The 11,749-nt window shown below is 39.5% G+C and overlaps 1 protein-coding gene across 1 annotated transcript; it reads right to left on the bottom strand.

The window, feature by feature from the left end:
* Nucleotides 1-9,592: 9,592 nt before the first annotated feature.
* Nucleotides 9,593-11,194, bottom strand: LOC122638976. The gene has a single exon (XM_043831823.1). It carries the CDS (start codon nt 11,192-11,194, stop codon nt 9,593-9,595), a length of 1,602 nt encoding a protein of 533 aa, XP_043687758.1.
* Between the last annotated feature and the right edge of the window lie 555 nt (nt 11,195-11,749).

Here is an 11,749-nt window from a genome sequence, read left to right as displayed (position 1 = left end):
ACTGTCTGCTGTTCTCAAAGGTAGATCTCATGTATATCCATGGTCTGAAGAGATCTGTCGAGCTTTATTGTTTTTCTTCCGGACAATCCATAAATTTAGCTAAAATCATCCATCGTATTCAGCCCAAGCACTCCACCAAGAATCAAATTCTGATTCTCAAGAATTCTGAAAATCAAGTATGGTGATGGCCTGAAGAAATACCTCGGTCTTCCAACCAAATTTGGTGTCTCAAAGCTATAGCTGTTTAAGTAAATTGGAGAGAAAACGTTCGGCAAATTGCAAAGTTGGAAGCACAATCTTTTATCTCAGGAAGGAAAGGAGATTCTCCATAAATCTGTGGTATTTTCAATGAATACCTTTGTCTATTCTCATTTTAAGTTGCCTCCTAGTCACCACAAGAATCTTGAAAAAATGTCCACGGATTTTTTCTAAGGAAATAACGACGAATATTCAACAATTAAATGGATCTCCTGAAGGTGTCTTTGTCAATCTAAGGAAAATTGTGGCTTCGGCTATCGAAATCCTTATCTTCATAATCAAGCACTACTTGCCAAAGTGGCATGGAGAATATGGAGATTTCCTGACTCCAATTAAGCTGAATTCTTGAAGAAAATATGTTTCCCAGGTCCTCATCTCTCCAAGCTCATATAGGCTCTCATCCATCTTGGGGCTGGAGGAGCATCCTTCTTGGTTGATCTGTTTTGCTGTCAAGGCTAATTTGGGTAGTCTGAAATGGATCTAGTATTAGCATTCGGGACTACAATTGGCTTCCAAAAGCACCAAACTTCAAGAACCAATACCCTTGTCCAAGCGGTTGCAATCTCCGGTGGGTTTCTAAACTAATAGACAACGACAATGGGCGATGGAAATTGGATCTCTTGGATCGTTTCTTCCAACCTTTACATAAACAAGCCATTCTTGAAGTCTAGATTCCTATCTTTAATAGAGAAGATGTCCAGGTCTAGGGTGGATCCAAGAACGGAATTTTTTTTCATTAAGGCTGCTTACCATTTTTCGTGCAACCGACAGAACATTTAAATACAATCAAATACAACATCCTCATCCAGTTCTTCAATTCCTCAGGTCCCCAAGCAAGTTTGGAAGATGATTTGGCGCTGCAAAACACTTCCAAAAATTAAAACCTTCCTTTGGAAGGTTTGTGCTTTTGGACTAGCAACTGGGAGAGGCCTTCATCAGCGACAAATACTAGTTAATCCCCAAGGCCATAGATGCAGTGCTTCAATGGAATCAATCGACCACATACTCCTAGAATGCCCGTTCGCTCATGCTGTCTAGTTTGGTTGCCCCCTCACTATCAATCTCAGTCAGTTCCAATATGCATCTCTACCTACGTGGATATCTAAAGGGTAACTTTCCAAGCTCAGGATATGCTTTAAGGGAAATCCACTATTAGCCTCATCTCTTTCCTAAGGTGGCATATCTGGAAAGCCAGAAACGAATTCATTCATGGCAGGCTAAATTTCTCTCCACAAGAAGTTTTTTCCAAGGCTCTGTCTGCCTTTGAAGAATTTTGGAAGGCTCAATCATCTAATCAGCTCCACCCCAATCGCCCCAATGCTATTGCTTCGACTTCGACCCACTAGCTTCCTCCACAACCAAGCTTTTTCAAGCTAAATTGTGATGCATCTCTCCCTAATAATGGAAACTCTGGTGGAATAGTCTGTATTATTTGGAACACACATGGCCATCCAACGTTTGCAACCTCAGTGCCATCCTCCTTTTCAAACATCTAGCAAGGTGAGCTTATCGCAATCAGGTCCGGCATATTACAAATTATTGTGAACTATATCGAAGACTTTGTTGTTGAATCTGATTGCCAAAAGATCGTTAACTACATTACAAAACCAGATTGTAACCCCCCAATTGACATTCTCCATATCATCAGGGATATCCAACAACTCGTTACCCACTTTAGAAGTTGCTCTATCTCGTATATATGTTCCAAGATGCATCAACCACATTGTTGATGACTTGGCTCGGAAGGCTGCGTCATTAACGCATATGACGTCTTGGCCAACCTCCTCTCTATGGATCGTTCATCTATGTTGTTAATGTATTTTTAAATTTTGAATTTGAAATCTTTTGAAATATAACCAACACCGTGTTGACCCTTTCAAACTTTATCTCTATCCCTTGCTCTTAGGTAGGAACTAGTAACTGATGATCCAAGGTTGACACTGAGAGGGGGGGGTGAATCAGGGTCATTATAAAATTTTTCCAAACAAATGAGTGATAGTTCTCTATCACTACTCTCTGAAGCATAAACACTACAATCTCTATATCTCTGTCTTACTGCCTTATGGACACACCGACTGGCTAGGGCACCCAAATTTGGCCAGTCTATAGTTTGTGTGTTACCTTCCCACACAACCAATGAATTGGCTAGGCCTCCCGGGTATGCACACCCATTCTGTAGTCAAATAACACTCTAATACACATGCATAAAATGAACAGAAAAGAGACACAGATTAACGTGGTTCAGCAGTATGCCTACGTGCACGGTGCAATACCCTAACCAAGGTTTCGTATATTGCACGATACTCAACTAATTTCAGTGACTACAATCACCCAAGAACTCCAATCCCTACTTCAGTTTGTGCAGTCACACAAACGAGGGCAACAACCCCAATCTCTATGCAAGCCCCCACTTGATAAAGTTACAATAGCATAAAAAATTCAACAAAGTAAATCCCTTCCCAAAATTTTTGCCAACATGGCTTACAAAAGTTCCATAGGCTTTCAATTCAAAGACACAACCAGGAACAAAAATTGGGATTTACTAATGATGATTACCTCTTTCAAGGTAATAATACAGCAAGCACCTCCTCTAGAACGTCCTCAAAAAGTTGCACGACTCACAACAACCATATAACTCGTGAAAACACCACCTTCTTGCTTATTCGTGTACACCTCCCCATCTGAGAAATTTTTTACCTTTATTTTTCTTACAAGGACGTTCTCCTCCTCTCTGTGAATCCAACACACTTTGCAGGAACCAAATTGGAGTTCGGATGGCCGAGATATGCCTTTCTGAAGATGGACGCTTTGAATATGGAAATAGATGGCAAATCCGTAAACAAGAGGATTTTTCGTGACAAACAGACCGAAGCCCATTTTGACTTTTTTTTTTTTTTTGGTAAAAAGCCCATTTTGACATTGCTGGACCATTAATTTCTCTCGATGATGTCATGCTGATGTTAACACGTTTTTGAAAACGCGTTTTTACTTTTCTTTTTTTTTTTTGTGAAAAAAAAAACACTTGAATTAAGAGGAAACTATGAACATAGACTTAGTTAAGCAAGCTGACTTAGCCAGGTTACTTACTACAGTACAACAAAAAGGGTCTCCCCTAGTAGTATATAGTATATATCAGGACCTAGGTCATGTATGTACATAAGATCTTTTAATAAAGACCATGGCCAAGGATTAGAAGTTGGAGATGGAAGAAGATTAGCGATCTATTGTTTTGAGCACCATACTTCTCTGATCTTCAACACCAAGTTCCTTGAGAGGTCCAGGCCCATTCTAATACTAAGTAGTTCAGGATCTAATCCATTGTAGTTCTTAATATAGCCGGCTGCTATGACAGTAAATCTACCAGCTAACAAAACCATGGTCAACTATCTCGCCGAAATCACGCCGACTTCCTGGAATCCTGCACAGATTAAAATAGGGTAACTAAAAAGAGGCAAATCCGAGAAATTAGTAATACCTACCTCATCAACCGTATCTGGACTTAAACGCGTTTTTACTTTATTGCAAGGATTTGTGCTTCTAACTTCAACCACTTAGAATGCATTAAATGGAATGTCCATTGCATGTGTATTATATGTATCATACACTGGAGTAGAACCTTGCATATACACCAAAACTTAAATCACTATGGTGTGACGCACGTGAATAACAAACCATGTGCTAAGCCACTAAAAAGCTAAGCGCAAGCAACTCTAGCGCCAACCCTTTTTCGCCCCACTATATATGCCTTTAAATTGGAATCCGACTCATAGATCTTGAGCCAACGGTCTGAAACATTCTGGAACTTTACCAAATTAAAGGAAAAATATTCTTCACAAAATACCACTTAAAAAATAAGCCAAAATTTTGGCTAAGTATGGGAAAAACGTCTTTCTCCAGATTTACTCCGTTTTCGGGCAATGGTGCAAAAATCTATGTAACTTCCTCGTATGACATCCAAATGATGCGAGACTAGTTGAGTTAGAACAATAACTCGACGAACTACATTTCTTGTGAAGAGTCCTTCACCCAGTTCTGCCATTATCCCTTTTGAAAATGGCTCTAAACTCGCTGCCACTGCATAAACCTATGATTTTGCAACTTTTGCACGGGGCCGTCACTTGCTGCTTCGGCCCTTTGCCAAACACTATATAAGGACCTGATACACTTCCAAAATTCATCGTTCAAGCTCACAAATATCTTTAATATTACCAAATTACTAAATTGCCCTTGGCACTCAAATCGATCTGTTTGTATTGTCAGCTCATTGTCTGACACTTCCACTTCTAATATATCATCAGTATATGACTAGAAAAGTTGCCAACAATGACAACACAACTCCAGAACGCTCCAGTTGCCCAACAATCTCCCCCTTTGGAATTGTTGGCAACCCTCTTCAAAATAACACCTTGAAGTGAAACACTGACATGATCTGAGCTAAACACACTTCTCATGGGTGGGCTTTATTCTTATTCCCCTTTGACAACAAGAACAAAGGGACGACGCTTCCCCCTACATACGCTCCCCCTGCAGCAGTACTACCTATTGTGCATGTGGAGTCAACACTCCAAGCTTGGCCCATATCCTGTCAAATGTCTCCTTTGGAAGCGTTTTGGTGAATATATCAGCTACCTGGTCCTTAGTGGGAACAAATTCCAACCTCACCTCATTGGTGACAGCCTTCTCCTTCAAAAAATGGTACCTGATATCAATATGTTTGGTCCTTGAATGTTGTACTGGGTTCTTTGAAATGTTGATGACGCTCATAGTTATCACATAACTATCGGATCACTGCTCTCAATGCCAAAATCTTCCACTTGACGTTTCATCCAAACAACTTGTGTGCAACTGGCTGTCGTAGCTATATTCTCAGCCTCTACTGTCGATAGTGAGACCGATTCCTATTTCTTGCTATGCCATGCCGCCAAACTATTTCTCAAATAGAAGGCATCCCCACTGGTGCTTTTCCGATCATCTATACTTCCAGCCCAATCTGCATCAGAAAATACGGTAAGTGTGAAGTTCTCCGTCCTTGGATTCCATAACCCATACTCTATGGTACCTTTCAAGTACCTAAAAATTTGCTTCATTGCCAAAAGGTGTGACTCTTTAGGATTTGCCTGAAATCTTGCAACAAGGCACACTGCCTGCAATATGTTTGGTCTTGACCTTGTTAAATACAAAAGACTACCTATCATTGACTTGTATTGTGTCTGATCCACTGCAGGAGACTCATCAGTAGCACTCAATTTACATCCGACTACCATAGGAGTACCCATTGGTTTGCTGTCCTCCATGTTGAACTTTTTCAACATCTCCTGGACATATTTCACTTGTGAAATGAAAATTCCATTCTTCTTCTAGTTCACCTGCAAACCCAAAAAGTAGGACAACTCTCCTAACATGGACATCTCAAATTCGGTCTTCATCCTCTCTGCAAGCTGTCTACACACCTCGTCATTGTGCCCTCCAAAGATGATATCATCAACGTAAACCACTGCTACCAGTTGACTATCGCTTTCTAACATAACATAAAGGTTATTGTCAACTAACCCTTTTCTCAGTCCTAACTGATGTAGATAAGTATCAAGTCTAGAGTACCATGCTCTAGAGGCTTGTTTCAAGCCATAAGGAGCCTTTTTCAACTTGCACACTACATCTGGATCCTCACCAAGTTGAAATCCATCCGGTTGCTCAATGTAGACCTCCTCTTCAAGATTGCCATTTAAGAAGGCCGATTTGACGTCCATTTGGTAAACTTGAAGCCCTTGTATACTGCCAATGCTAAGAACATTCGTATAGACTTCAAGCGTACTACTGGTGCAAAGGTTTCATAGAAATCAATTCCTTCCACCTGAGCATACCCCTTGCACACAAGTCTTGCCTTGTTCCTTACCACCTTTCCATCTTCATTTAACTTGTATCTGAAGACCCATTTTGTGACAATGATCTTTTTGTCTGCCCGTTAGGGGACTAACTCCCATGTACTATTCTTCTCTATTTGGCCTAGTTCTTCATTTATTGCCTTGACCCAATTCTCATCTTTACTTGCCTCCTCAACTGTTTTGGGCTCAACCTATGACAACAATGAGAACATCTGCTTAGGCTTCTTTATCTTCCTTGTTTGAATTCCAGCATTTGGGTCACCAATGAAATATTGAGAGGGGGGGGGATGGTTCTTCTGTATTAGGGTGTCTTTAGGTCTTCCATCTCTCTCAGTCTCTGTGCCAATGTCCTGACCATCAATGCCGCCATCATCTTGTTTTTGAACCTCTGCCATATCATCATCAAGCTCATAAAAAATTGGGTCTTCTACCTCTACAGGTGTAGAATGAGGTAGTTGCTCATCAATCTTCACATCTGAGCTTTCTACAACCTTACCCAATCTTTTGTTGAAACACCTATAGGCCTTGCTTTTAGAAGAGTACCCTAAGAAAAATCCTTAATCTACACAATCATCAAATTTTTCCAAGTTGTCCTCCTTTCTCTTGATGTAACACTTTGAACCAAACACTCTCAAATATTTCACAGTAGCCTTTCTTCCATACCAAAGTTCATAAGGGGCCTTTGAGTCATTTGGTCTTCACAGACACTTGTTTTGTATATGTACTGCAAAGTAGATAGCCTCTCTCCAGAATTTTCTTGCAATATTATTTTCAATTAGCATCGTTCTAGCCATCTCCTGAACAGTTCTGTTCTTCCTTTCCACAACCCCATTTTGTTATGGAGTTCTTGCTACACTGTGTTGTATCTTGATCCCATGTTCTTGGCAATACTTAGTAAATTGATTCCAAGTGAACTCCTTACCTTGTTTAGACCTTAAGCACTTGATTGTTCTTCCTAACTGATTTTCCACTCTCTTTTTAAAAATCTTAAAACAATCTAGAGCTTCAGTTTTCTCTTTGAGGAACATCACACATGTTATTCTTGTACATTCATCGATGAATAAGATAAAGTATTTGATCGTGCCGTCAAGACATAAAAAAATAAATCCTAAATTACTGCTAGGATAATGGTAAGAAGGGATCGAATCCACAGGGAACTGGAAGGCTAAATCTACTAAGATGATGTGAAAGTGCTTTTGAAAAGCAATTTGCAAAATTTAAAACTAAATTAACAACTAATTAACAAAAGTGAGAATTGATGATAAAAAGAGCCTTTAGGTTTTAAATCTCCATTGACATGATTATTTAACTCTGGCACATACTTTGTTTCATTATAGCTACAAGCCTAATGCAACCACACAATGATAATTTTAGTTCATCCTAGTTATAACCTATCTTGTCGATCACTATCGTTTTTCGCATGCGTTTAGCACGCTTAGTTCAGTCAGTTATAGGCTATCATCGGTGCAATCAAAATTTCGATAAAAGCTATTGTTTGAAAAGAAAACATGAATCACAGAAGCACATTCTCTAAAGTAAATAATTCAGTTAAAATCATCAACAAAGGGATGGAGTCTCAACATCAAACAATTAAGTATGCTTAAACTAGAAATTAAATAACAATTGTGAAAGGTTCATCTACAGCTAAAGGCAAAGGGAACTTAGTCACTCATGGTGCTAATTAATAGGGAGCAGCAAAGGTGATCTTCCATGGAACACAACGAGTGCAATGAGGTGATACAACGAGGCTACTGAAATGGTAATGGCAAGACTGCTCCGTGCACTGGTTCCCAAGACAAAACGTGAAGAAGAAGAAAGGGATTGAGAAGAGAAGAATTCTAGAGGAAGATGGAAGGGGCTGCTATATAGATCATGGATGTTGGAGAGAGATAAAAAAAATTAATAAAATATAATATAATCCAAAGTGATTTTAGAGGAGTTGGGATTTTAGGAAGATGGGAAACCGTGGAGAGATTAGAGGGATTTAGGGGAAAGTGAGACGAAAACGTGGAGGCGTTTTAGGAAAGAGAAAAAGAGAGTTTTCGAGGGCCAATGGAATTTTAGGGAGAGATGTGAGAGCCATGGGTGGCATGTGGCGGGAGTTAGATGTGGGAGACAGAAAAAATAGGGAAGAGAGAGATTTTAGGGAGAAGGATTTAGGAGATGGGAGAGAAAATCGTGAGAGTTAGAGGAGAGATGGGAGAGAGATAACGTGGGCAGCACATGACCCCTCCTCTTCTTTTTCCCTCCATGAAATCCCCTTTTTGCCCTTACACTTAAAATTATTATATTTTTCTCCTCCCATCTCCAAGACTTCTAAAACTACATCTGGCCCATCAAATCAAGCTCGACTTTGCTTGCATCATCCCTGTGCACATTGATGTCAAATCTGTAAATATCCTTAAATCATGTGAATGTGCTTCAAATCCTCGGGCTGCCATCAATTACCTACAATCATAAAATTTACAAAGAGATATCAATTTGATCATGAATAATAAATAAAAAACATAAATTAAATATCACTTTTCATGAATATTTATGGCCGGATCAGAATCTCTCTCCTCCTGATGCCTCTATTCTCATGGGCCCACAAAGATCCGTATGGATCAAGTCTAAAGGCTTACTTGATTAATGCTCATTTGACTTGTATGTGGCCCTAATCTGTTTCCCTTTCTAGCATGGAGCACAAACATGGTTAGTGGGAGACTTGATTTTGGGTAAGTCTCTTACTGCCTCCTTTCTACTCAGCTTGTTCCAACCTCCTATGCCATAGCCAATTCTCACTTTCAAAGCCCATCATGCAATGGTCTTCATGTGCTTCTGTGAGAATGTATAAATTGCCAGCTGTCCTAGTGCCATGTACTACGGTCTTCCCATTCTTGGATTCCTTTATGACACAACCTTCCTTCGTAAATAGGACCTCATTTCCTTATCACCGATCTGGCTCACACTGAGAAAGTTATGTTTGAGTCCACTTAAATATAGAACATTGCCCATCTTTATTTTCCCTTTGTTGAGATGAACTATACCTCTATCTTCAATCTCACACTGTCATTGTTCCCAAATCTGACTGTTCCATCATCAATTGAATTCAGACTTGAGAACCTTCCATTGTCACATGTCATATAGTGGAGCACCCACTATCAAGTATCCAAGGTGATGGTCTGCTGTCTGAACAATCAGTGAGGTTCTCTTTCTTTGTGCCTATTGTCACCTTCTCTTTGTCTATGATCTTGTGTTATGGTATTCATTCCATACTGTCTCTGTGAGAGGAGAATGGTCATGCACTTTCTTGCTATGTGTCCCATCTTGTAACATCTATAACATTCAATAGTAACCTCTCAAGGGGGCAAACCTATTCCTACTAGTGACATTTGTAGGTTTGGTCTGTTTTCTACAATCAGCTAACCTGTTCCCATACATGTTGCACCCAAAACAATACCCTCTGAAACTCAAACTTTGCCATGAACCTTTGGATCTCTAATGATTGACCCTTGTAAAGCCATCTCTATCCACTGTCTTCCTTGCAGTCCTTTAATTTGTACCTGTGGATTTCCTTTGCTCCCTTTTACAAATTTCATTGGATTACTTGTAGCTGCTTTTTCATTAATTTTCAGAGTGTTAGAAGATCCTTCATTCTCATATCGAAGACCTGTTTTCAAATTGAATGGCCTTTGATAGCTTAGAATTTCATCAACGATGTTTCTATCATCTTCCTGAGTGGATGCACCTTCTTTCTCTATTGCTTGAATAGCTACCTCCTTGCCTTTGGATTTCAACAAAGTCATTGGGGAAGGTGATGTGATTGCCTCTGCATAGGTTTTCTGTTGTAAGTCATCAACTTCGTTGTTTAAGGTCTTCAATTGATTTTCAAGAACCAGAAGTTCTTCTTTTGTTGAAAGATTGGCACTAAGTTCATCTAAGGTTTTGGTCAACTCTTCTTCTATTTGTTTCAGTTGACTAACCATTTCGTCTTTTTCATTCAGTTGATTTTGGAGCTTCTTTACAGTCTTTCTTTGAACTTTCAGATCCTTTAAAGCAGAGTAAAGTTCTGCTTCTAAATCACACTCATATTCTGATTCTTCTCTTTCATCATCAAATTTTTCACTTCCCCTTTTATTGTCCATGCTTGAAGTGACCACGAATAGGGTTTCATATTCCTCATCATCTGATGACTCATCTGATGCAGTGCTTTCTTTGTGGGTGATTAAGCTCTTCTTCTTGAAATTCCCTTTCTTCCTTGAGATGAACGTTTTCTTCTCAAGGCTTGTTTTCTTCATTTGTGGACCCTCATCATCTGAATCATCTACTTTTCCTTTGTTAGTACTCTTGGAAGAAAAGTGTCCTATACCACCACAATTAAGGCACTTGAGAGGGAGTTTTTCCTTGCATTTGCCCTTCTGAGTTTTAAACTTTCTTGCCAGATAGGCAATCAACTCATCATCTGAGTCTTCAGACTCACTCTCCTCTTTCACCTTCAACTTCTTAAAAGCTTTAAAAGCTGCTTCTTTTTCACTGGTCTTGGGTTTAACCATTCTCAATTCGTATGCAGTTGCGATTCCATGTAATTCATCTAAACTCATTGTGCTTAGATCCTTTGATTCTTCAATGGCTAAAACCTGTGGATTATACATCTTTGGCAAGGACCTTAGAATCTTCTTAACTACTACTGAGTCCTTGAGTTGTTCTCCCAATCCTCTAATTGAGTTGATTATTTCATTGACTCTAATCATGAATGCTTCAACAGTCTCCTCTGGTAATATCTTCAAGCTTTCAAATTGATTTCTGAAATGCTGGAGCTTGGCCTCTTTAATCTTGTCATCTCCTTCATAAATACCTTTTAATTTATCCCAGACCTGCTTAGCTGTCTCACATCCAGATACTCTAGCCAATTCTTGATCTGTTAGTTCACTTAAAAGTCCACTTCTAGCCTTATTCTCCTGTTCATATTTTTTCAACTCTGCCGCATCTGTAATTTCCTCTATAGGAATGATATAACCTGTGTACACTGTCTTCCACACATGATATCCCTGTGACTTCAAGTACGCCTCCATTCGGATTTTCCAAAAATTGTAATTTGCGCCATAAAAAATAGAAATCTTGTCATGCATACTTTCTCCTTCACTAGTGTTTGCCATCACTATCAAATCTCAGTGTCCTACCCATAATTGTTAAGTTTTCTTTCTTGGATTGGGAACCTAGCTCTGATGCCACTTGATGATCCCAGGTCGACACTGAGGGGAGTGAATCAAGGTCACTATAAAATTTTTTCAAACAAATGAGTGATAGTTCTCTGTCACTACTCTCTGAAACACAAACACTGCAATCTCTGTATCTCTGTCTTACTGCCCTGTGCACACACCAACTAGCTGGGGCACCCCAATTTGGCTAGTCTATAGTTCATGTGTTACCTTGCCTCACAACCAATGAATTGCTAGGCCTCCCAGGTTAACACACCCATTCTGCAATCAAATAACACTCCAATACACATGTATAAACTTAATAGAAAAGAGACACAGCATTTAACGTGGTTCAACAGTATGCCTACGTCCACGGTGCAATACCCTAACCAGGGTTTTATATATTGCACGATACTCAACTAATTTCAA

This window comes from Telopea speciosissima, chromosome 9 (assembly GCF_018873765.1).
Source record: "Telopea speciosissima isolate NSW1024214 ecotype Mountain lineage chromosome 9, Tspe_v1, whole genome shotgun sequence".
Lineage (NCBI taxonomy): Eukaryota > Viridiplantae > Streptophyta > Magnoliopsida > Proteales > Proteaceae > Telopea > Telopea speciosissima.
Note: the sequence above shows the minus strand (reverse complement) of the source record. Positions and strands in the feature narration are given on the sequence as shown.